Below are 27,929 nucleotides of genomic sequence, written 5' to 3' on the forward strand. Positions count from 1 at the left end.
AGCTTTTAAGAACAAAATACTGAATAATATAATTCTTTGATGTTTAAAAAAACAGAGACCTTCGAGTTGCAGAAAGAGAGGAGTGATGAGCAAAGGGGTCAAGACCAGGCTGGAGAAACCCACCGAAACAGCTGACCTGAACAAGGGAGAGCTCATGGACCCCAGACTGATAGATGGGAAACCAGCATAGGGCTGACCCAGGCCCCATGAAATGGGTGTCAGTTAGGAGGCCTGGACAATCCATGGGGTCTCTGGCAGTGGATCAGTATTTATCCCTAGTGCACGAATGGACTATGGGAGCCCATTCCCCCACAGATGGATACTCTCTCAGCCTAGACACATGGGGGAAGGCCTAGGTCATGCTCCAAATGATATGACAGACTTTGATGAACCCCCATGAAAGGCCTCAACCTCCCTGGGGAGCAGTAAAAGGATGGGAGAGGGGGTTTGTGGAAGGAAGGGGAGGAAGTGAGGGAGAGAGAACTGGGATTGAGATGTAAAACAAGCTTGTTTCTAATTTAAATTTTAAAAAAGGAAAAAAAAAGTAGAGACCTACAGAGGAACCAGAGTAAAGAATCACCAAACAAGTTAAGTTCTTGCTTTTCATTTAAAAAAGAATACTAAAAACAACATCAAAAAATGAGTAAATTATTTATTTCTTTCAAAGGAGTAAAATAGGAAGAGCCGAGCAAGAAAGCCCTTTCCTTCTGGACTCTGAGTATACTATTTTGAGAAGGCCCTGAAGGTGCACAAGGCTTCACACCTTCAGTTTTTGCTAAGATTCAGATGAAGTGTTTTCTGTGTATATGTTATCGCTGTATATGTACAGTCAAAAGACTATCAGGATTGCAAGTAAGGAAGCATAGGCCCTCAGTGTAAACTGAACACCTAAACCCTGGCTTCAGGAGCTAACAGGGCTAAAACACAAACCACTCCCTAGATCTTTCATAGCTATTAGCTATGCTTTGTATTCATTAAACTAAAATAAAGTATCCAGAATGATACTGAAACTCCTAGATATATCATGTTTAATAAGTAAAAATGACTACTACTTTATGTTAATTTCCTCATTTAGCATCTATGATGAATCTGTGAGGAGGTGTCAATATTCTCATCTCATAGGAGACATTAATTATATAATTACCCTAAGTCTCAAATCATTTTACTACAGATCTATCCACATCTTTTCATCTACCTTATACTTCACATTGCCCATCAATATTGCTCTTGTGTGACCACAATATGTGTTGAAATGTAAATGGATATTTTGGCCTCAGAGTTCAATGCATGATTACAATGCAGAGTACAATTCAGAGATTAGAGTGCCAGTTGTTACTCCACTATCATCTTGCTCACTCATCCACATTTCACAGAGGTCTGGAGTTCTGTACAGACAGGCAGGAAGTGACATAGCTGGGACGAATCAGGCTATAAGCAGGGACAAAAAGGAATTCTCTCTCTTCTCTGTGGAGATGCTATTCAGTCATCTTATAGCCAGCGAGGAGTTACAGGTCGGGCATTTCCCGGTAAGCCAAGACCATGTGAAATACATAGATTAATAGAAAATGGGTAATTAATTAAGACAGAGCTAGCCAATAAGAAATGCTAGTCACCAGCCAACAGATTTATACTATAGTGTCTGTGTGTTCATTTGTGGCTGAAATGGTGCTGTAGCCTAGCTGGGACAAGAAAGGTTTTGCTACAATGCACAGAAGGAAAAAAAGAACAAATCATGACACATACAACATCAACGACTTCAGAGTTTATCCTTACTTCACCTGTGGAGTAATTCCAGTTTATTTTTAAAGACAGCTCTCAATAAGCACAGTGTGGGCACTGTTGAGGGAGTGTGGTTGCTTGAAAGAAAATGGCCCCTGTATGGAGTGGCACTATTAGGGGGTGTAGCTTTCTTGGAGAAGTGTGTTACTGTGGAGCTGGATTTTGAGGTCTCCTATGCTCAAGCTATGAACAGTGTGACACTCAGTTCGCTTCCTGTTGCCTGTGGATCAAGATGCAGAAGTCTTAGCTTCTTCTCCCACATCATGTTAGTATGCATACCACCATGAAAATAATGTACTAAATCTCTGAAACTGTAAGCCAGCCCAAATTAAATTTTTTCCTTTATAAAAGTTGCAATAGTAATGGAGTCTCTTCACAGGAACAGAAACTGTAAGTAACAAAGACAAGTTGGTAAACCAACTAAATTTCCAACACATGAAAAGGAATCAAAGAAAAGCTTAAAGCCAGGTGTGGTGGTGCATGCCTTTAATCCTAGCACTGGGAAGGCAGAGGCAGGTAGATCTCTGAGTTTGAGGCTAGCCTAGTCTGCAAATCAAGATTCAGGATAGCCAAGCTTAGGAAATCACTGAAAGCAGAAAGCTGGAGAAGATGTAATTGAATAAGGGGGCCATGTTCCAGACATAGTAAGCAGCAGAATTTAGCACCTTCGGCCACATTGTTCTGGCTTTTGAGGACAGACATAGGGGTGTCAATGAATGGAGGCACAGAAAGGCCAGTGTGTGGAGCTGTGAAGGTGAACCTTGGATTGCCTTAGAGACCCAAAGATGTTGGAGATGTTACAGTGATGGGATATCTGCCAAGGAGAGCTGATAACAGAGACTAGAACTCACCCAAAAGAAAGAAGTGTACTGCAGTAAACAAAACTGAAAGGAGTTGGAGATACGAAAAACTCTTTAACATCAGACATGGAGATGCAGAGTTTGGAGTTTGTCCAGCTCGGTTTTGCTCTTGCTTTGGATCAGTATTTCCTTGCTATGTTCTCTTCCCTATGTTTTGGAATGGCAATATATATCCTGAGTCATTATATGTTGAAGTATGTGATCTGCCTTTTGATTTTGATACTACGGGGGATAGCATGTCTCTCATAAGAGACTTTGAACTTCAGACTTTTAAGTAAGTTTGAGACTGTTATAGACTGTGGGGACTTTTGAAGTTGAACTGAATGCATTTTTGCATTATGATATGGCTACAAGCCTATGGAGGTCAGGGAGTAGAATGTGGTGGTTTGAAAGAAAATGGCCCCCATTGCTAGTGGCACTATTAGAGGTTTTGGCCTTGTTGAAGAAGTATGTCACTTTGGAGGTGGGCTTTGAAGTCTCCTATGCTCAAGCTATGAACAGTGTGGTACTTAGTTCACTTGATATTGCCTGTGAATCAAGATGTAGAATTCTCAGCTCCTTTTCCAGAATCATGTCTGTCTGCATGATTCCATCAAGATAATGGGCTAAACTTCTGAAACTATAAGCAAGTCCAAATCAAATGTTTTCTTTTATAAATATTGCCATGGTCATGGCATCTCTTCACAGCAATAGAAGCTGTAACTAAGACAAGGAGGAAGCTAGGAAATCCAGAGAAAAGCTGGAACAAAGTTTTGGAAGTAGAAAAAATGGTGTCACAGATTCCAAAGTATTTCAAATCCCCAAGGGGCAGCATACTGCCTGACAACATTAGGTCCTCAAGCTGAACAGCTGCTGGCTCTACAGCACCCCCAATCCACATGTATTACCTCTTCCTGGGCACAATAAATCATCTAGGAAGCATAAAAGACATAGGAAGAAGCTGAGGAAATATCTGCTAAACTCCTAAATGAGCAGGCAAGACTCCACTGATGAAAACCTCTTGATGTACAGCAAAAACCTTTGAGAAACAAAATGCCTTTCCCTGCTCTGACAACTGAGAAATTTAAAAGCCACATATGGTTCTGCTAGGTGACTTTCTAAGCTTGTTAGAGAAATGTATTATTTAAAATAGCCTAGGGCTGTGCTGCTAGGAACAGTACAACAAGAAGGGTACTGAAAGAAAGTCCTTTCTTTTAAGGCCTGGGGAATATGTGTTAGAATGGAAATCTATACCTATCATTCCATCTTCCTTTTGCTGAAAGCATGGTGTCTGTCATTTCTGTAGGAAGCAGAACTATTTTGACTATCAGTAACAAATACAGGTCACATACAATAAACTGACAAGGGAGTTTCTCACCCATGTTATTTAATAATTTTTGTCTAAAAGAATTCATTTTTCTAGAATTATAAAACTAAAATCATCTAGAAAATCAACTCATTTCTCATGGGAACATGAGGACATGGAAATCAATGATCTAATCATGAATGCCAACACCTCTCAAAAATGTTTCCCATACTTAAGCAGGCCAAGAGCACTAGCATTATGGTAGCAAAGAATAGTTGGCTCACTTAGGTATCAGATTCTCAGGTTAAGTATACCTGTTAGTTTCTCAAAATTTAAGGTTTTAATTGTCATTAAATTAATTGAGACAGTGTATCAAGTATGCTAGAGTGATATGTTCAAGTGTTGGGGCACAAATAGAGCTTGATTTTATAAAGAAAAAAAGTGATCTCAATGGTCTCACAAGCCTCTAAAGTCCAGTCATGGCTCTCACAGCCTCTAATCCAAAGTTGACTAAGAACACCTTTACCACTGCTTTGAAGATGCTCAAAGTGTGGGTCATGGCAAGATCCAGGTAAAAAGGAGAGCAAAATTGGATTTTAATGTAAAGAGCTTTAAACATAATTTGCCTTCTTTCAATTCAGAAATCACATTCTCCCGTGCTGAAAATAAAGCTTTCAGGACCACTTTCTGTACCTTTAGGATGCCTTTGGAGTCTTGAAAACGCTTTTTTTCTACAGAAACCAGGAAGTGGTGCATAGGAGCATCAAATGATGCTTTGGTCTCCTCTCTCTAAGAGCTATTTTTAAGAATGGTGGTGGCTATGGAAGATGATAAAAGATCTTATAAGTTCACAGGAGCTTTAGGATGAATAAAACAAAAGTGTATGGTGTTCCATTTCTGTTTTATTTAAGAAAACACAGTTGTACCTTATAAGCTAAAATTCAGACTCTGACAACCTAAAAAAAATCCACTAATATCCCAGCTTATGTAAACAGAAAGAAATCAATAACTATCATCTACTAAAAACATACTTTCCTTTACTTTGTACTGAATGCTGATAAAGCTGGATCAAAACTATCTTTATTAATAGCAACTCACTTTTGTCCAGGATTGAAGCAAATACCTATGCCTGAACCATGGCTTTTAATTAAAAACCAAACCAAACCAAAAATAAACCATTTAATGGTTTGTTTACAATATGGAAACTTAGCAATGAAATCTTAGAAAATACTTAATTTGTATGAAACTACAAATTAAATGTTATCTTTGTTACTACTGGTATCTTGGAACACATAGCTCAACTAAGTAAAAATAATTTATTTTAAATTTTGCTAAACAATTTTGTAAGGCCATTGAAAATAAACACACTCTAAGCTATGTTTACATACACAAAAGGAACCAATATGTCAAAACTATAGTAAATAGTGATATAATGTCTTTCAATTAATGTTAAGTCAACTGTAGTTCTGCAAAGAAACAGGAAAACTGTAAAATCAAAATCCACAGCATCTTCTGAAACAAATAAAACCTGCTTTTTTTCTCCCAAAAAAAAATTCCCAAGTGCAGGGATATCCAAGAAACAAAACTAAATTATTTAATTACTTCATGTCAACCCGTTAAGTCACTACTGTTTAATGCAAAAATAAAACCTGCCACACACTGCTTCAATTGATCTAACGTGTAAAGCACATAAAACATTCACAAGAAGTTCTATATATCTTACAGTAATTCAGTGGAGAAGTCCTGTCCCAGGGGTATGTAAATCTGAAGTACAAGAAACCTCTGGATCAGTCCAACTAGAACAAGAGAGAAAAAATAGGAAATGAAATGTTCAGGCCCCTAATATGTGCACATAAACAGACACAGTCGGTGCTCCCAGCAAGATGCATAGTTCAGCACTTCAGGAGCAGGAACACCGTCCATGATTTATAACCATGATTTATATGATATATAAAGGTGAGACTGATGACAACTGAACCAAACTTCAACAAATGCTGCATTTTAAAGTCCCATCTGTGGCAATGGTGATATTTTTATGAAAATCAAAAACAAAAGATTTTTATTCACTCTGTTATGCCATTAGAGAATGTGAGCATGGCACCGCATTCCACACACACATATAAAACTGAACTATGGATTCCCATCAGTGTGGTCATAAAAACATGTGGCAACTATTTTTATTCTCTGACAGGTTTTATACTCTTACTAAACAACTCAGTAAAGAAGAGCAGCTCAAGAAAAGCAATTGTAATTATGGCAACTACAAGTGAAGGCTCAACGAAGCAGATCTTGGTCATACAATCTTAACAGTGTCCACACTTAGCTGGATGGAGGAACACGGTTTCACTTATAATCCCTTTTGCTAACATGCTCTTAATTATTTCTCACTAAGAAATGATAGCTTTTATTTCTTGTCACTAGTTTCATATGGATAAGAAATTTTGAGAAAAAAAAACCCACATGGCACTTTCGATAGCTGTAGTCTATAACTGCTTAAATAAAGTTAGTTGATTTTTATACTTTCCCTACATTCAGTCATTTAAGTCATTCCCCCTAAGGTTTTGAACTTTTGATTGATCTCTCAATTGATGATGCTTTCAACAGATGTCTTAGCAATGGATTGTAGAAGAATTTGGCAGGCAAGCCATATAGAAGATTCTAGGTTCAATCCTTGATGAAAAAAAAATGGCAACAAAAAATCACAAGGATCATACCTCCAAAAAATATGCAGGTTAGAAATATTTGTCTGTGTTGTGCATGAAACAAAGATGTCATACTTTGTCTATGACCTTCTATAAATCCAAAAGAAACAGAAAAAAAAAGCCTTTAAGGAAGAGCCAAGGTTTGATGGTGCTTCCCTACAATCCAGCACTTAGGAAGCAGAAGCAGGAAGATCAAGGTTCATCTGCCAGTTCAGAGCCCACCTAAGTATGGCTTTAGTGCTTTCTTGGTGTGTACAATGCTGGACAGACACATATGTGCATGCACACACACACACACACACACACACACAAAATACAGCACACACCCATATACACAGACATAGGACTCCAAGGAAAGCAACTGATTTAAGGTGATATGTCTTATTTATGCTTGTAATAAACTTAAATACTTTAATCCCACAATAACTTTTGATCATTTTATACAAAGACTTCTGGTTTGTGATTCCTATAGTAAGCTGTTTTACACAATTCCTGAGAATAAAGCTACTTCTATGTTTTATACCAAACTTTTCTATAAACAAGCATAATTGGCCAAAAATGTATATTAATGCTTTTCATCAAATATACAAGGATGAACGTTTTCATCAAAGATACAATGATAACCTCTTTTAAATATTCAAGCTTACATATGTGTTCAGAGAGAAATCCTAAGTTACAGAAAACAGAAATAGGAGACTGAAGGTTCTACCCTAGAAAATTCTCTAGGAATGTGTTCTACCACATTTATAGAGAGATCCAGTGTGACTACTAGAGTTCTGACCCACAAGAGCAAAGTGAAATAGCAAAATGAGGCCATCTCAAATAAACCACTGTCAGTCATCCTCTCTGGTCTGAGAGTACTGTAATTTCCACAGGGGCCCAGCTGTAAGCAGAGCGTGGAAAACACCAGATCAAGTGGAATCAGCCCTTTACAAGGTCCCTATTCTATGCCACAGATCTCCCTGAATCAGTATTATTTCCTTCAAGCACAAAGAACGGCATGTAAAGACCATTTTTAGAAATGAAAGATCTCTTTTCTCAACTAAGCAAACAAAATAACCTGTCATTCAACATTTTCACACACCGAGGCCCTACTTTCCAAAGGCTTTCAGTGCATGATACCACAGGGTGATGATATGACAAAGATAAGAGTGTTTTAATAACATTTGACAAGCTGATTCCATATGGCAGTAATGCTAAATAAACTCCATTGTAGTATATATTTCCCTGGCCTAGGAAATTTAAACTCTTTATGTCTGCATTGCATTTAAAATCACTCTAAGTAATATTGAATATAGGCCTCATTCGTTTAAAAAATGGCTATGAAATACATAAGATATATAGAAATTCCTTGTTAAAGGGATAAAGCCCCCATTTCTTTTTTCTTTTAAATACTTTAAGACATACTCAACTTGTAAAAAAAAAACATTCGTTTTAAGCAGTGCTTTTAGAGTTGCTTCAAATGACAGATTGCATACCTCACACACATTTTACAAGGATTGCATCATCCAAGAAACGGGATGAGGCCACAATCATTCCTCCTCACTGCACAGAAAGCTCAGGATGAACTCACTCCAAGACTTCAAGCACAGTCTTAGCATATCCTTCATTTCTTTTCCATCCCTAACGCTAGGCTAATAATTTCCATCTGTATCTCAAAGAATCATCTGTATGAATTAGCCTTATCATTAAACTGAGATTATTGATCACATGCTGTGCACAAGATTTGAAGTTTCTTTATTTAATAAAAGTATCATAATGTATGCCCTCCTGGAATGTACAATATAGTTTCACAAAAGAAGAGGTCAAAGTTCAATGAGAGCATTTACCTTGAGGGGAAGGAGATGATCAGTAAAGGTAGTCCTGAAGAAATATCACAGGAACTGAGCTTGGGACAATAAGCAGGGTTTGACTGGGAGCTGGGTAGTGGTACAGGAGATAGGAACAGACTACAGGTGGGTTTTCCATCTTATGATGAGGTAGGATGTCCATGGGGAAGGGTATGACAGCTGAAATGAACCTTAAAATGCTCAGACAGCTGGTATAAGACCCTGAAGAGGGGAAAGGACAGATCTGAACTCGGTCATATGGAGCCTTGAAGGTCATGTGAAAGATATGGGCCAACCTATAACCATTGGGAAGCCACTCATTCATGCATTTGTTCAATGCAGATTAACTTGATTGTATATCAGGTAAAACAAGACAAACTAAGCAGTTTCCATCAATGGAATTTGCTTTCTGAAAATGGTTGGAAAAACAGTGAAACAACTAACAATTACACGCATGTTCGGTGCTGTTCATAATAGGAGAGCGGGGCAGGAAATGGGCCAAAGGGTTGAAAAACTGGACTATGAAGTTCAGGTGTAACTTAAGTCCATGTCAGGTGGATCTCATTCCAAAGTGGCACCTTAGTAAAGGCTGGGAAGGAAGGGAGTGTGCTGGGTGTCAAAACAGCAATGGCCTAGAATAGGTAGGATGCAGGCCAGAGGAAGAGGAATAAGAGAGAAAGCCAGTGAGTTAAGAGGTAATCAGACAGTCACATTCCCATAGAGAAATTATTTTTACTTTAGGAAATGGGACATTTTTCATGAGACAGTAACATGTTTCACATGTCACTTATAATTGAAGAGTTCTACTCTGGCTGCTAATTTGACAACAGAAAGTAAATGCAATAATCCAGGCCTGAGAAGTGTGAGCAGTACTGCTGGGTGCAAACTTTCAATCTTTTACCCAGTAACATTGACATCTTCTTAATGAATTCAGAAAATAAAGAAAAACAGAAATAGATTTAATGAAGAACGTTGGTCTTGTCAGTTGAAAAGACAATGCTGTTTGCTAGCAAGTTAAAGTCAGGGAAAAAGAATCCCAAGCAGATTTGGTCAGGAGCTGGGTTTTACACACATTACACATAGGTGGTCCTGATTTGCAAGACTGAAGTAAGAGAGAAATGATATTAAAATCTATGATTCTGAAGCTGATAACCAGGGAAAACATGTAGCTACAGGGCTATACATAAAGACTAGCATCACTGCAGCATCCAGGTGGCAACAGGAGAAGAGGAAAAACGAACAACAGCTTAGTATACATTTGGATGAAGATGGAGGTTGGAGATATCCAAGGAGGTAAGTGAAAGAAGTCTATCAAGGAGAGGCTGGTGCTCGCAGATGCTCCCAGAGATAAAGATAAGAGCTAAGAACTCCATTGATTCAGGAATACAGAAAACTATTCAATCTGACAAGAGCACTTTTATAGAATGGTGAGATCAAAGACACTTAAGGGTTTTTTAAACAGAGCAAGACATAATTTTAAAAGAATAGCAAAGTAGCAGTGAGGAGACCTGGGGGAACCACAAGAAGCCATACTCATCTTTTAGAACAGCTGAACTTGGGCTTCAGGGATGCAGATGGCCGGACATACCCTATTTGGTACATAGGCCTGGGTTCAATTCCCAGAAATATAAATGAATCATATTAGAAAGAACATGTATCGGGTACCTTCCATGCACCAGACTATGAAAAGACATGCTGTTGGTACCTGATTTTTACTTTTAATTTCCTTTGTAAACTGTACAGATTCTAGGCTTAAATACCATTTCAAGCACTATGTGACACATATCCAACTAGGAACTATGAGGAGCTTTACTTATTGCAGCAAATTAATTACAACATTTTAACAATAATTAGTCTCTTTCAAGGTTAATTTCTTATATTAGGTTATAAATAAACGACAACAAAAACCACAGGATGATGGTGGCTATCCTTCTGTATATATATTTCTCTTATTGGTTAATGAATAAAATACTGTTTGGCTAGTAGCCAGGCAGGAAGGATAAGCGGAGCTACCAGACCAGGAGAAGGCTGGGGGGAGGGAGGCAGAGAGAGGCAGCAAAGGAGACACTATGTAGAGACTGGGAAGATAGGACATGCCAGGTGTTCTCTGGTAAGATAAAGCCATGTAGAAATACATGGATTAGGAGTTATGGGTTAATAATTAAGAGAGAGCTAGCCAATAAAAAACACTAGCAATCGACCAACAGTTTAATAATGAATATGTCTCTGTGTGATTATTTGGGGTTGAAGGGCAGCAGGACCTGGTGGGACAGAAAACTCTTGCTACAACAGGGCAAGTTGGATGGTTCAGCAGCTAAGTGCATTTGCTTGCCAAGCTGACCTGAGTTCATACCCAGAACCCATATGACAAGAGAGAACTGTCTCCCACAAGTTATCTTCTGACCCATATGCACATGATGGTGTATGCACACACTCACAAACAAATTAAAAACAACTGACTTATTTATTTAAGATTCATCAAGTACAATTTAACTCAGAAACATTACTATATAGGAGCAGGCAAAAATACTTAATTTCATTATGAAACTTTCCTAATAAGTATCTAATGTAGTCAGAAATACAAATGAACTATCGAATGTCAAGTTTGCATAAAGTATGTATTAACTCTTAAAATAGGAATACATAATGATAATTGAACTCAATTTAGATGTTAATTGAAAGCCACTTCTCCTCTACTCAAGGCATGCTTTTTAATTTCAGTTTAACCATATGAACCTCACACAGAAAATCATTTTATACAAGTAAAAATAACTACAAATGTTGTTATTAAAACATCCAAAGAATGCATCTGAACAGCATTAATGCCAGGGAGACCATAAAAAATGTTTCATTTGTTATACTGTTGCACATGTTACAGGAAAGCCAGATTAATTTTTAATTGCAGGGCATTGTGTAAGAAACACATTAGAAGATTTTTCTGTTTCTTCTAATTAAAAGCCATCATTGCTACTTTTAAAGAGATAATTATAACACATTAAACCCTGTTTCTGAGGAAAGTAAGAAAAAAACCAAAACCCTGAATAAGAGTAGAAGGGTGGGAGGAGAGACTGTATTTAGTCACTTTGGTAAAGGAGGAATCTTTCTCAGATCCAAATGAGAGGGCTGCCAGGACTGACTGACTCCATCAATACCGGGACTGGTACTGATGCAGAGGGCACTAAAAGGCAGTCAGATTGTCTTTACAAGCCAAACAATAAGGGCAAAACTGACTTGCCAGCTTCTAACAGCGAGGTTCCTGGAATCTATCTGTTTCATAAAGCCAATATCCCAAAACAGAAGAAGTGTGTCTCTCAAAGAAAACAAAACAAAACTGCAACTTTAGATATGCTTGCCTGACTTATTTTAGTTCACCTTACTTACAAACACAAATGTATATGAAAATGAAAAGCAACAACATCCTGCTATCAATCACATACCCAATGTGGAACTATGAGGAAGTCATATTTCCTTGTGGCAGCAAATTAATTTTAAAACTTTAACAATAATTATCTATTCTCTTTTAAGGTTGATGTCTTAGTTTATAAAGAAACTCTGGAAAAACACTTTAAACTAAATCATCTTCCATCCCTAATTTGTATGGCTTGATTTATATCTTAGAAATTTAAAATGTCACATAGTACTTGAAATGGAACTTAAGCCTAGAATCTGTACAGTTTAAAAGGAAATTAAAATTAGAAATCATATACCAACTAATGTATACAGTGCCTGGTGCATGGAAGGTACTCAATACATGCTCTTTTTAATATGTTTTATTTATGTCAGTAGGGATTGAACCCAGGCCTGTGAGCCTGCTAGGTAATGCACTATCACTTGACCTTATCTGCAAGCCCCTAATAAATATTCTTAATGAATGAAGACAAAGTAAATGACAAGTGCAAAAAAGAACTACCAATTTATTTCTACAAAGCAACCAGAAATATATATTTAACCAATAAGATATAGTGAAAAAATCTGATAATATTTAAACATTACTCAAATTAATCACTTTACTGAAAGCTTAATCTGGTGACAGAGCCTTAAATTCCAAACTCATGTCCACCAACAACTGCTCTTCTGGACCAGATCTCTACGTTACCTTGAAGTTCTGTCTGCTTTAAAATGCCACAGTTAATTTTCACACTGGAACCAATTACTGCAGCTATCTGTTAAAGAACCTATCTGTACTTGTTAGATATTCTTCCTAAAGATTTATCAATTATTGTTACTAATAATGCCTTATGTAATTTTTTTATCATTTTTGTTCTTTAAAAAAAACTGAAGTTCTTGTAACTTAGGAATTCTTGAGTTCATGTCAAAACTTTGCCTTAATCAGCTGTTTTCTAATAAGAACCAATATTTTTATGCTCACCTATAAAGGAGCACTGTGAAAAATCCCTCATACAAAGGAAGTGCTTTAGCCTGCTTTCTGGTGGCCTGAGCAGAACCACCGAAGACCTGAGGACTGTGCACAGCAGATCCCAGCCCAATGGGATTCAGCTACCCAGAGACTGCCAGAAAAGACTCCACATGGAACAGGCAAGGCGAGGGTCAGTTTGCTAAGGTCCTGATACTAGGACAACCTCCATCCACACAAGAGGAAAGTCACCAGGGTACTGGACCCCTTCTCACCCACTGGAAAGGAACCCTGGTCACATACCCACCGGGGAGGAAGAGACTCCTTCTGCATGTACAGGAAGAAATGATGGGAAGGAGACAATACAAAAACACATCTACCAACAGAAAAACCAATATGACTCTGCCAGAAACTAGAAAATCTACACCCGCAAGACCTGAACAGCCCATTGCGGAAGAAGCAGATTAGAAAGACCTTAAAAACAACTTCATGAAAACGATGGAGGCCCTCAAAGAAGATATGAGAAAATCCCTTAAAGACATAGAAGAAAAACCAAACCAAAAATATAAGAAATGGGGGAAAAAACAATCTAAAAAATGCAAGAATTGCAAGAAATGGAAGAAAAGACAAACCAAAAACTTCAACAAATGCAAGAAAGAGAGGAAAAGACAAAGCAAAAATTACAAGAAACAATTCAAACACTGCAAGGGTTGAAAGCTGAAATAGAGACAATAAGAAAAAAAACAGTCTGAAGGAATGCGGGAAATAAAAAGCTGGGCAAATGGTCAGGTACTACAGAAACAAGCATAACCAACAGAATACAAGAGATGGAAGAAAGAATCGCAGGTGTCGGGGATACACTATGGGAAATAGATTCAAAAACCAAAGAAAATCTTAAATCCAACAAATCCTTAACACAAAATATCCAGGAAATATGGGACACCAAGAAAAGACTAAATCTAAGAATAATAGGTATAGAAGAAGGTGAAGAAATCCACCTCAAAGAGGCAGAAAACATATTCAACAAAATCATAGAAGAAAACCTTCCCAACTTAAAGAAAGACATGCCAATGAAAGTACAAGAAGCCTACAGAGCAACAAATAGAGTGGACCATAAAAGGAAATCCCCTCACCATATAACAGTAAAAACCCCAAACATACAGAATAAAGAAATAATATTAAGAGCAGCAATGGAAAAAGGCCAAGGAACATACAAAAGCAAACCTATCAGAATCACACCTGACTTTTCCATGGAAACTCTGAAAGCCAGAAGTTCCTGGATAGATATTCTATCAACACTAAGAGACCACGGATGCCAGCCCAGACTGCTATAGCCAGCAAGCTTTCAATCACTATAGATGGAGAAAACAAGATATTCCATGACAAAACTAGATTTCAACAATACATATCCACTAATCCAGCCCTACAGAAAGTTCTGGAAGGAAAACCTCAAGCCAAAGAAGTTAACTACAACCAGAAAAACATAGACAATAGATAATCCCACCTTACCAACAGCCAAAAGAAAAGAGGTGGAAATCCGCATATAACTCCACCACCATCAACTATTCCAAAACAAACAAGAATGAACAATCAATGGTCATTAATAATCCTCAATATAAATGGGCTTAACTCTCAAAGAGACACAAGCTAACAGAATGGATTCAAAGACAGGACCTATCCTTCTGCTGCACACAAGAAACACACCTCAGCCTCAAAGACAGACATTACCTCAGAGTAAAGGTTGGGAAAAGATTTTCCAATCAAATGGATCTAAGAAACAGGCAGGGATAGCAATCCTAATATCTAACAAATTAGATTTTAAAATAAAATCAATCAAAAGAGATGAAGGAGGTCATTATATACTCATCACAGGAGAAATTCACCAAGATGAAGTTTCAATTCTGAACAACTATGCCCCAAATACAAAGGCACCCATGTTCGTAAAAGAAACATTACTAAAACTCAAATCACATATGAAGCCCTATACACTTATAGTGGGAGACTCCAACACCCCACTCTCACCACTAGACAGGAATACCAGGCAGAAACTTAACGAAGAAGCAAATGAATTAATATAAATTATAACCCAATTGGGGTTAACGGATATCTATAGAACATTCCACCCCAATAGAAAAAAATATACCTTCTTCTCAGCAACACATGGAACCTTCTCAAAAATCGACTACATACCTGGCAATATATCAAACCTCAACAGGTACAAAAAAAATTGGAATAACTCCATGTATTTTATCAGACCACCATGGATTAAAATTAGAATTCAACAACAACACAAACTGCAGAAACCCTACAAACTCATGGAAGTTAAATAATGAACAACTGAACCATCCCTGGGTCAATGAAGAAATAAAAAAAGAAATTAAAGACTTCCAAGAATTCAATGAAAATGAGGACATAACATATCCAAAATTATGGGACACTTTGAAAGCAGTGCTACGAGAGAAGTTCATAGCACTAAGTGCCCACATGAAGAAACTAGACCCTAGTCACACTGGAGAATTAACACCGCAGTGGAAAGCTCTAGAACAAAAAGAAGCAAGCTCACCACTGAGGAATCCACACCAGGAAATAATCAAATTGAGGACTGAAATCAATAAAACAGAAACAAGGAAAACAATACAAAAAAAATCAATGTAACTAAGAGTGGGTTCTTTGAGAAAATCAACAATATAGACAAACCTTTATCCAAACTTACCAAATAACAGAGTGTGAACACGCAAATTAACAAAATCAGAAACGAAGAGGAGGACATAACAATGGACACTGAGGAAATCCAGAGAATCATCAGATCATACTTTGAAAACCTGTACTCGACACAATTTGAAAATCTAAAGGAAATGGACAATTTTCTGGATAGATATCACGTTAAATCAAGAACAGATAAGCAATTTAAATAGACCTATAACCCCTAAGGAAATAGAAGCAGCCATCAAAAGTCTCCCAACCAAAAACAGCCCAGGTCCAGATGGCCTCAATGCAGAATTCTACCAGAAATTCAAAGAACAGCTTATATCAATTCTTCTCAAAGTATTCCATGCAATAGAAGCAGAAGGGTCTTTGCCAAACTCTTTCTATGAGGCTTCAATAACCTTGATACCCAAGCCACACAAAGACACAACTAAGAAAGAGAACTTCAGACCAATATCCCTCATGAACTTTGATGCAAAAATACTCAGTGAAATACTGGCAAACTGGATCCAAGAACACATCAGAAAACTCATCCACCATGATCAAGTAGGCTTCATCCCGGGCATGCAGGGTTGGTTCAACATAAAAAAATCAATCAGTATAATCCACCATATAAACAAGCTGAGAAATAAAAATCATATAATTATCTCACTGGATGTTGAAAAAGCCTTTGACAAAATCCAACACCCCTTCATGACAAAGTTCTTGGAGAGATCTGGTATAACAGGAACTTACCTTAACTTAATAAAAGCTAACCAACAGCCAACATCAAACTAAATGGACAGAAACTCAACGTCATTCCTCTAAGATCAGGAACAAGACAAGGCTGCCCACTCTTTCCATACCTCTTCAATAGTGTACTTGAAGTTCTAGCTAGAACAACAAGACAACAAAAGGAGATCAATGGGATACAAATTGGAAAGGAAGAGGTCAATCAGTCACTATTTGAAGATGATATGATAGTTTACATAAGTGACCCAAAAAACTCTACCAGGGAACTCCTGCAGCTGATAAATACTTTCAGCAAAGTGGCAGGCTACAAGATCAACTCAACAAAATCAGTAGCCCTACTATATACAGACTATAAAAGGGCTGAGAAAGAAATCAGAGAAACATCACCCGTTACAATAGCCACAAACAACATAAAATACCTTGGGGTAATGCTAACCCAACAAGTGAAAGACCTGTATAGCAAAAACTTTGAGTCTTTAAAAAAGAAATTAGACACTAGAAGGTGGAAAGATCTCCCATGCTCTTGGATAGGTAGGATCAACATAGTAAAAATGGCAATCTTACCGAAAGCAATATATAGATCTAACACAATCCCCATTAAAACCCCAGCACAATTCTTCACAGACCTTGAAAGAACAATAATCAACTTCATATGGAAAAACAAAAGACTCAGGATAGCCAAAACAACCTTCTTCAACAAAGCAACATCTGAGGCATCACCATCCCTAACTCCAAGCTCTATTATAGAGCTGTAGTCCTGAAAACAGCTTGGTATTGGCACAAAAATAGACAGGGAAACCAATGGAATCAAATTGAACACCCTGATATTAACCCATACATGTATGAACATCTGATTTTTGACAAAGAAGCTAAAAATATACAATTGAAAAAAGAAATCATCTTCAACAAATGGTGCTGGCATAACTGGATGCTGGCATGTAGAAGAACGAAGATAGATCCATGTTTATCGCCATACACAAAACATAAGTCCAAATGGATCAAAGACCTCAACAAAAATCCAGCCACACTCAGCCTCTTAGAATAGAAAGTGGGAGGCACCCTTGAATGAACTGGTACAGGAGACTGATTCCTGAACATAACTTCAGTAGCACAGACACTAAGATCAACAATTAATAAATGGGACCTCCTGAAACTGAGAAGCTCCTGTAAGGCAAAAAACACAGTCAGCAGGACAAAAAGGCAACCCACAGATTGGGAAAAGATATTCACTAACCCCACATCGGAGAGAGGGCTGATCTCCAAATTTTACAAAGAACTCAAGAAGCAAGTCTCCAAAACACCAAAGGATCCAAACAAAAAGTGGGGTACAGAACTAAATAGAGAATTCTCAGAAGAGGATTATAAAATGCCTGAGAGACACTTAAGTAAGTGCTCAACATCCCTAGCCATCCAGAAAATACAAATCTAAACAACTCTGAGATACCATCTCACTCCTGTCAGAATGCCTAAAATCAAAAACTCCAAAGGCAGTTTATGCTGGAGAGGATGTGGAGAAAGGGGAAACACTCCTACACTGCTGGTGGGAGTGCCGACTTATACAGCCACTTTAGAAATCAGTATGGAGATTCCTCAGGAAAATGGGAATCAGTCTACCACAAAACTCAGCAATTCCACTCTTAGGCATATATCCAAAAGATGCACATTCATACTACAAGGATGTCTGTTCCACTATGTTCATAGCAGCATTATTTGTAATAGTCAGAACTTGGAAGTAACCTAGATGCCCCTCAACTGAAGAGTGGATAGAGAAAATGTGGTACATTTACACAATGGAGTACTATTAGGTGGAAAAAAACAATGGAATCTTGAAATTTGCAGGCAAATGGATGGCACTAGAAGAAACCATCCTGAGTGAGGTAACCCTGTCACAAAAAGAGAAACATGGTATGTACTCAATCATTTATGGATTTTAGACTTGAATCAGGGGAGTGTCAGCATACAATCCCACTGCCAGAAAGTCTAGGAAACAGAGCCTTCATCCAGTGACTGATGAAAGCAGAGGCAGATACCCACAGACAAACACTGAACTGAACTCCTGGAATCCAGTGTCTAAAAGAGAGAACGGATGGGCAAAGGAGTTAAGACTGGGCTGGTTTAACCCACAGAAACAGTTGAGCTGAACATGGGGGAGCTCTTGGACCCCAGATTAATGACTGTGTGGAAAGCATGGGACTGACCAGACCCTCTGAATGTGGGTGTCAGTGAGGAGGCCTAGGTAATCTATAGGCCCTTGGGTAGTATTTATCCCTGGTGTACAAATAGACTTTGAGTGCCCATGCCACAATATGGGAGGCTCTCTCAGCCAGGACTCTTGGGGGAGGGCCTAGGCCCTGCGCTTGATGAAATGACAGTCACTGGATATCCACCATGGAGGGCCTCACCCTCCCTGGGGATCGAAGTGGAGATTGGGTTGGGGACTATGGGACCTGGTGGGGAGGGCGGGGGATGAGGGAAGGGAGGGGTATCTGGAATTGACATGTGAAACAAGATTATTTCTAACCTAAATAAAAAAAATAATTAAAAAAATAAAATAAAGTTAGTGCTCAGCAAATACTATTATAATAAGTAGTTACTAAAATAATCTTCTTGGATTTAAAATAGTTCTAAATGTAAAGATAGTGAGAGAGGATATTTTTCTACATACAGTTAATTTCTACTTTAAAAATATCATATGACTTCACACCAGCAGATGCCACAGAGGTCCTACTAATATGCCTGCTTCTAAAAACAAAAAAAAACATAATTCTCTCAAACATTGAATTCCAGTATTAGAAGTCTTACTCACGGATTTGCTTATTCTCCTTCGGTAATTGAATTCTGTTGGTCTGGCTGCTGCCTTCCAGGATAAATACAAAACTTTTAACTTCTTTATCAAACTCCTATGAGGCAAAATGAAAATAGCAGTAATTGAAGCATATCTTATTTGGCATCTTCTGTAAAACTTGGAACTGCAAATTCCCGGGAAAAAGTTTTTTTTTTTTTTTTTTAACAAAAGACATAAAACTAGACTCAAACCTTGATGAGGCTTTTCTCCTGAGACTTGCTGGGAATGGAACACAAAACCACACTAGCCATGTGGCTAATTTCTTATTATATGAAAACATGTTTCCTCCAAATGAAAAAAGTTCTCCAGTTTCAGGGATTCCAAAGCCAATAACTGGCTCGGGGTGTAGTTGCCTCTTGCTACCTGTATGCATCCCCATCTAGGTACACAGCTGAATGCCACTCCCTGCACTGCAGAAGACAGTATCTAACACAAGCTGAATTCATACTAGAAGTGCTTTGCTTTCAGGCCATACCTCAAATGGAATTAAATATGTATTATTTCACATCTACTGTGACTTTGAAAGCTATATATATTTAAAATATTTAAAATAATATGAACTAAAATGTAACAACGCTACCTAAGAAGTTAAGCCAAGGGGCTGGAGATATAGCTAAGCAGTTAAGGGCACTTGTTGCTCTTCTAGAAGATATAAGTTCAGTTCCTAGCACCCATGCTGGACAGCTCACAACCATCTATGTCGCCACACCAGGTTATAATTGGCTGTCCTCTTGTCTCTACAGGCACCCCACATATGGCATGTACTCACACAGACAAACACATACATAGACATAAAAATAAATCCCTTTTTAATAAATAAGACTTTTGTCATGAGTCCATGTAATGGCCACTGTAATAGCATCCCCTTTGTATTTGCGATGAACATACATATACCAAGTATATTATTTATTTATGCACATGTTCAACAGCTTACTCAAACCTTCAACATTGTCACAAAGCACTTATAGGCTTGTCCCTACCCAGCACTTCAAATTTAATCTTTTCATTTTAATACCAACAACTTTCTCAGTTTCTTGAGAATGCCAAGTTGTCTCCTATACAGGGGTTCTGTTCATACTACTCCTTTTACTTGGTGTGCTCTTCCGTGTAGTTACCTGTCTTGATGCCTGGCTGACACTTAGCACTTGCATTCATTACTTAGGGCAGCTGTGATGAAATACCCAACATAAAAACTGAAAGCAAAACTATACTTATTTTAAGGCCAGGATTTCAAATATTTCAATCCACAGTTCTTTGATCCCATGAGCCTGGGCAAAATATCATAGTGGTGGCAGCCTTGGTGGAAAAACTTCTTCATATCATATAGGAAGCAGGATAAGAAACAGAACCTTGAATGCCAAGAAGAACCTTAAATGCCAAATTCCAGTGATCCACTTCCTACATGTTGACCCCACCTCCCAAAGTTTCTATAACCTCTCAAAACAATACCACCTGTGGAGGTACATTTTATATTCAAACCATAACAGAATCCAATGTCATTTACTTGGGGAAGCCTCTCCTAACTTCACTGACACATGCTCTCCACGTACCATTTCTCTTTCATTCATAGCAAAAACTGCACAATTTTTATCCTTGTCTATTTTATACGTCAATATTCTCACCTGTTAGAGGGGAATGTAGCTATCTGTCTCACAAAGTTATTTAAATTATGTAACATTATGTAATGTATCTAATGTTATGCTTAGCAAATACTAAGCACTCAACAGTAGTTTTAAGTTTCATACACAGGTATCCTTAATGTTCTCCCGAAGGCATTCATCTCGTGGAGACAGGCTTTTAGGTATGGTGGCAGCAAGGAAAATTGGCTTCCACCTGTTCCTGCTTTCCCTGGGAAGTGGGTGTGTCAGCATCAAGTGACTCAGGAAGGCAGGCCCTAGTTGTGGGCAGAGCCTAGGAGTAGGCAATTTGGTGGCTGGAAACTGAAGATGACCAGAAAGGATCATTTGGATACTGACAAGAACACAACAGGATAATTCTCTGAACTACTGGGATTGGATTTACAGTGCTATCAATCTTAAAACTATGATTATTTTCTCCAAAAGTATTGAGGAGCCCAGGTAAAGGCAAAGGAAAGACAGGGGTATGACAAGGGCTGGCTAGGCAAGCATCATGATAGGCTGAAGAGCAAAGGCTTTCTAGGTCCTTCCTGAAAAGCGACTGAAATGATACTTTAGTTTCTGCACTGCAGAGAAAGAGGTAAGATCTCAGAGAAAGTCAATAAAAACTAACCACAAGGGGGAAACAGAAAAGCATATGACCTGAAGGTCCCAATCAGACTGAAGAACAAACAGTGGGAGGGTCTGAGCAAGTGACCTTGAGAATCAAAGACCGAGGTCAGCAGGAAAATGTCTCTGTGTCTCACTCGGTAATTTCAGAGGTCCTGCTGTTTGTGGTGATGAGGTCAAGGATGTGACAGTGACAGGCAGCAGCAGAATCAGATGTCATTAAAGACGATGAAATCAAGAAACCCAAAGGCCTGGGGCTAGAGAGGTTTTCTTCAGTGATATCAAAGTACCTACAATGATAAAGCAGGACTCAAAGTACACATAGCAGTTATACACCATGTGGCGGTCTTAACCAGCTAAGGGGTGGTGTCTGGTGGTGGTGGAGGGGCTGCAGTTAACAACACGAAGCTTTTGGTGGTAAAAGGATAAGAAAACCAGTTCTGAAATCTAACCAAGCCCCTTTTTCTATAACCTTCCCACACATCCCTTGACACTTCTAACACTTACTTTCCAAATCACGGATGGACCACCAAAGATCTTCCATTTTGCTCCAGGATTTTTCCCCTGAGCACTAAAAATTTCAACAAATGCACCTCCCTAGAAAATAAAACAAGAAATTCACAGTGAAATACAGTGCTATGGGAGAAATTCTATCTACCACAGAGTCTAAAACCAGTGTTCTAGCCATCTGTCAATTAAACAGTCAGATCGGGGAAAGAACATTATCCCTGTTATTATGACTATTTTATACTTAGGCTGTATATAGTCACAACCATTGGATTTGGATCCCCTTAGGCTACTAAGGAACTCACCTTTACAAACATCATAAACATCAACTGTGCCATAGAAATATTACAGAAGGGGTTCATTGACTTGACCTGTATAGATCAGGTTCTCAAAGCATTCTGAGAAGACTAGACTAAAGGGCTTAAACCCAATTGTGAACTAAGCTAATAAGTCTTATCATTATGTGTGAATATAAACTTAGTAGTCATACTGATTAGGGCTCCAATACCTTTTTTTTTTAATTTTCTGAGTCTTGAGCCACTGAACATCTTGATTTTTCCATCTGTCACATAAGCTGTTGCATCATGCTGGCTAGCAAGCATAAGTCATCAGGGACAATACTTGGCATGCAGCAAGGGCTTAATTGTGCCATTGAAAAGTATTCAATAGAGAGGGAAAGTAACTTATACTCATAAAAAGACCCAAGAAGGATTGGGTATATGTGGAAGGCAGTTCTTACTGAACATCTCAACAGTATCTTTTAAACAAATAATTTGGAGACATATAGGAAGAATGAAAGGAGTATTTTCTATAGATTGCTACCTACTGCAAATTCTCCAAGGAAGAATTTGTTGCAAAATTTTAGAGGCTGAGATTAAGACTAAGTATGATTTGGATTACACAAAGTACATAAAAGAAATTGTTTGAGTTTTACAAAAACCTGTTTAGCTTTCGTAAAAACTCACCAACATTTTTCCTAAAGCATATGTTTTGATTGTGACATGTAGAACAATTCTTTCTTATTATGTGCGTAATTGTACATGCTACTACTTCTAAGGACAGGTCATAATTGTAAGTTTGAGGCCGCTGGGTTTTAAAAAGAAATACCCTGAACATCGGAGAAACAATAAATCTTTTCTTCCCAGTTCTTTTCCTCTGTTTTCCAAATTGCCCACAGTGGGCATCTGTTATTTCATAACATTATACTTTATCTACATGCTGAAATTAAACTAGGTCTATTCTAACCCACAGAACAAATTTCTAAAACACACAGCGTTTTAAGGACAAGTAGTGCTTTGGCCAAAGGGATGAAGTCACAAAGGGGTGGAGCCTGGGGGTGGGGGTCACAGCACTCTGACAATATTCCTAACAGCAAGATGAAGACGATCTATAGACCGGTAATTTCAAGATGAAGACAGGAGCTGAGGAAGGCATGCCATCCATGGAGGAAGGTGTCCGAGGAACACTGAGAAACAGTGTGTTCCAAATGTAATCCTTGGATCAGACTTGCTTGGCAGTTGCTTTAAAACTACACAGAAGCCCATCAACATTTTTCATTCACCAGCTATAGAAGGAGGGTCAGGAAATCTTTTTTGTTTGTTTGCTTTGTTAGTTTCCCCAACTGATCCTCATATACCCCAATGCAGGAGAGTCATAGAAAAAAGAAAAGAGCACACAGCCCAAGTGCTTACTTTAATCTTGGGTTTAAAGTAATCCATTCACTAACTTTTAAATCGCTTCTAAGATACCAGAGGGGATCAGGGTCCTGTGCCCAAATTCCTATTCCGGATGTCTGGCATGGGGGGGGGGGCATGACCTGCTTAGCAATCAGATCCACCGATTCTGCACTAAAAAGCACTCAGCCGGAGCCTGAACAGCTCAAGGTCAAGACGACTTAGCCACTAATTATTTTTCACCCCTGGAGTGGAAGTTTCACACCCTAGAAGGCGAGCCAGCTCGCGCCGGGGAGGAAGCCCTTTTGGGTTACCTGGTACTCATTTTTGAACATTCCCGCAGAGGGCCCGGGGTTTGGGGGCACAGAGTTTGCCGGCTGGAGGTGGGCGGGAAGCGCCGCCTCTGGGCCCCGCCGGCTCGGGCTCGCCTCGGTGCCACGCGCCCGCCGTCAGCGGCGCCTCCAGCCGCCGGCTCGCGCCATGGTGACCCCGCTCGGGGCGCCGCGGCAAGGGATGGCGCAGAGTGCGGGATCCGCCGGCCGCGGAGTGATTTGCGTAACCTACGTGACCGCCTGCCACCGCCTCCGGGCACACAACCGACCGTGCCCGCGGGAACCGCGCAGCCCGCTTCGGGTCTGAACAGCCGCGCCCATTGGCTCCCGGGAGGCGCCTGCGCATTGAGCCCTTCAGGGTGCTTTCCCTCTAGCTAGGCTGAAGCGTTGCCCGGGCAACTGAGGGGCTTCTCCACCTGTGGCAAGTTGGAATCCATCAGCTAAAAAAGCAAAAGGTTGCTCCCAGGCTCTAACTCAGATCGTGTATCTTCCCACGGATTCTAAATATTGTAAACTGGTAACAGTTTGGTCAGGGGGTCTTTGGTTCAGACACTCCCATACTAGGTTTCTTTGAGAAACAGCAAAATGTTAATTTGGGAAGGCCCTTAGGAAATGAGGATGTTTATGCAAGATCACTGAACCCTTTCAAAAGCTAGGGCTTCTTTAGGTAAATGTTATCTTAAGTGTTTCAGATAGCCATGCCTGCACCCAGGTTACATGTTAGGTGAGAAAGGCAGCAATTATGAATGAGAAAACAATCAGGACTTGGGCTGAATAATTAGAACAGATAGGGAACAGCACTGGACGAATATTTTAGTTTGTTGTGGATAATGTAACAAGTTATCACAAAGTGACTTGAAAAGTGAGAGAAATTTACTCTCTTGAAGTTTGGAAAATCAGAGAGTACAAATGGAAGTTGTCAACAGGGTACACTCCATCTGGAGGCAGGAGGAGAATCCTTTTGACAATTGTCATTTCTTGGCTACAGCTCACCAATCCTGTCTCCACAGTCACACGTTTATTAGTCTCTAATGAGAAGACACGTGATGACAGGCAAAGCCTGTATTAGTTACTTTTTCCATTGGTGTGACAAAATATTCTACAAAAGCAACTTAAGGAAGGAACATTTTTCTTTGGCTCTCGGTTTCAGAGATACAGTCCAAGAAAGGCATGGTGACATTAAAAATGAGGTGGTGGGTCACATTGCACCCACAGTCAGAACACAGAGAGATGAATATTGATTCAGATAACCTCCATTTCATTTAGTCTAGGATCCCAGCCCCCGGGATGGTCCATATGTGTTCAGGGTGCATCTTTCTTAATTAAACCTGTCTGGAAATACCCTAAGAGACAGGCCCAGATGTCTGTCCCTCAGATGACTCTAAATCCAACCACAGAGCCCATTTTTATAATTCAAACCATCTTCAGTCAGCATTGATGACAGTCCTTTGAATCTGAATCAGGGAGCATTCCTCATCCATGGATTTTAAATAGTAAGCATTGCAAATTGCTAAATTGGTAATAAATTTTATGTAATAGTAAATGACTATCACATTCTCTATATCTACCCCAACATATGGATATTTTATCTAAATACCTTCCAAGTTGACTCACCTTTCCTTAATTGTAGTAGTCTCTACTCTGACTGACCCATCATTTTCTCTTCAGTAAGCTATGATAACATCCTCCAAATTAACACTCTACTGACAACCCTTTATGGTGCTCTCAGAGTATCTTTATAAAATGCCAACCCTAGGGTTGGGAAGAAAGTTCGTTCAGTCAGGTATCTGATGTACAAGCAATAAGACCCAAGCTCAATCCTCAGAGCCCAAGTGTATGTATGAGTTCATGTAGTGTGTAGCACATGTGCACGCGGATGTGTGTGGAAGCCAGAGTTTGACGTCCAGTATCTTTCTCTGTCACTCTCCGTTTTATTTTTGCCAGGGTCTGTCACCAAACCTGGAACTCACCAGTTCAACCAGACCGGCTGGCCAATGAGTATCAGAGATCAGGCTGTCTGCATTCCCCTTTTCCCCAGATCTTGGACTACATACACCACACATAACAAACACATATGTGTACACAAAGTAAGGAAAAAGTGAATCCAGCCATACCAGTTCCCTGCTTCTCACTTTTTGATGACTATAGATCCTGTGTTGGCTCTCTAAAATCTAGCCCTCCCCTTCCTCTCCAGTTCCAGACTGTGTACCTACCCACTTTCATCTCAATCACATTGAATATTTTGTTGTTGTTCGTGTTCATGTTTGACATGTCTCCTTGCTCTGCAAGCATTTATGGATAATACATTACTTACTTAAGGGTAAATTGGTAACCTCAAATAAATATCAAGTTAACTGCTTATTTATTTGTGTGTGCATGTTTGTGTGCACATGTGAACACATGCACAGAGGTTATAGGTCAACCTGAAAGAGTCATTTCTCTCCTTCAACCATACTGATCTCAGAGATTGAGCTCAGGTGACAAGTGCATATGCCTAGTGAGCTATTTGAGATATTTCTTGGAATAATAACCTCAATTTTTATAAAAGCTTGTTACAGAGCCAAACATGATAATCACAATGTATCAATGAGTGGTTTTATCCAAGTATTACTTGTTTCCTTAGTTTAAGGCAGTAAGAATAGAATATCATTTACTGCATCATCTCCTAACCCTCTGAGCTCCTAGCAAATTACAAACATTAATAGTTGTATTTTCATTTGGAAATTTGGTATAGGCTTATCCAGGCAATGGAGCAAATCTGAAACCTGCCAAACTCAGATCAGCATGGCATATGATGAGAGCTACCCTTAACATACACAACAGCAGCTGACTATAAAGCAAAATAGCCATGTATTTAACAACGTTAGCTTAAAAACTGAGATGGGACAAGATCTTATCTAATTCATATGAATGCTAGCTATGTACAAAATCTTGAATTTGACTATGCCTTCAAGAACATCTACTAGAATTGCGAGAAAGAAAAGAAGCCAGCCTCCCTCCCCAAATAACTTGGCTTAAAACAAGCTATTTATGTGTGTTATAAAAGACATTGAAACTTTCTCTAATTGCGATAATTTTTAAGAAGTCAGTACATTTAGTAATTGCATTAAATTGCTTAACCTAATTTGACAACATTTAGAATTAGTCATTTTGCAAGCTTTAAAATGTTCATTTTTGTTCCATGGAGAAAGTAATTTGTGATATATTAATATTATTAAAGAATCTGGAATGGTATTTAAAACAGAATAGACTAGAAATAGCTTTTAAAAGTGGCAGAGTCTCTGTTTGCCAAAGTAGTTATCAAAGTTAGGTGTCTATTGTTATCAATTTGATGAGTTATAATACTCTTTTGAACTAAGAATATGCTGTTTAAACTACAACCTAGTTATAGCTTATATTTTGGCTGTGGTTCATAATTTATTTGTGATGAGGAGAATAAAAACATTGGTTTGATTTTCAGAATTTGTTATATTTCACAATAACATTGAAATTTTTAATATTTGAAGAATTAAAATTTTCCACATAGTGACTATGAATTATAATAATGTTGATCTCATAAAATAATTCTTGAACTATGTATATTTTGTGGTCTTAAACAAATTAAGTAGTGACACCCAAAGCATCTGTTTTGACTATTGATCTGACAGTACCAACATGTACTTTGCCAAGAAGATATAACATTCTGTGTCTCTTTGATGCTTATACTGTTTTTAGTACAAATGGTTCTGATCATGGAGATTTATGGAGACTGTTCCCTAACTTAAGAGGAACAAAGACTCCAAAAGTTATGCAGAAATGAAATTCCCAGATCTAGTTGCTGCCTGGAGGCTCTTAGGTAAAAGCATCATTCTAGGTATTGAATGTTAAAATATGAATGCTCTCTTAAAGTAGTTTATGAAATATCAAACATTTAGGGTTAGAAAAACAAACATACTAGCAAAATGAATTTAAAAAGATTAAGTTAATTGAATGGATATTGAGGAAATTTTGAGGTCATTTATAAGGAAGGAGAAATCATACTGAACATCCAAAATAAATGTCCACTATAACAAGTTTTCAAAAATATCACATTTAAGCAG

At 38.5% G+C, this 27,929-nt stretch overlaps 1 protein-coding gene across 3 annotated transcripts in view; it reads right to left on the bottom strand.

The window, feature by feature from the left end:
- The window catches only part of Cfap20dc (CFAP20 domain containing), a 244,874-nt gene extending 220,734 nt beyond the window's left edge, over positions 1–24,140 (bottom strand). For 2 of the 3 annotated variants that reach the window (XM_040747561.1, XM_021230835.2), the window contains exons 1-4: positions 23,833–24,140; positions 21,846–21,935; positions 19,054–19,147; positions 5,648–5,720 (exon numbers count right to left, since the gene is read on the bottom strand). In XM_040747561.1, coding sequence (XP_040603495.1) covers positions 5,648–5,720; positions 19,054–19,147; positions 21,846–21,935; positions 23,833–23,853 — 278 coding nt within the window. In that variant the 5' untranslated portion in view covers positions 23,854–24,140. The remainder of the gene's footprint in view (positions 1–5,647; positions 5,721–19,053; positions 19,148–21,845; positions 21,936–23,832) is intronic. The other variant, XM_040747560.1, reaches the window with a different exon arrangement.
- Positions 24,141–27,929: the final 3,789 nt, after the last annotated feature.

The sequence above is a fragment of the Mesocricetus auratus genome, unplaced genomic scaffold (assembly GCF_017639785.1).
Source record: "Mesocricetus auratus isolate SY011 unplaced genomic scaffold, BCM_Maur_2.0 Super-Scaffold_100006, whole genome shotgun sequence".
Classification (NCBI taxonomy): Eukaryota; Metazoa; Chordata; class Mammalia; order Rodentia; family Cricetidae; genus Mesocricetus; species Mesocricetus auratus.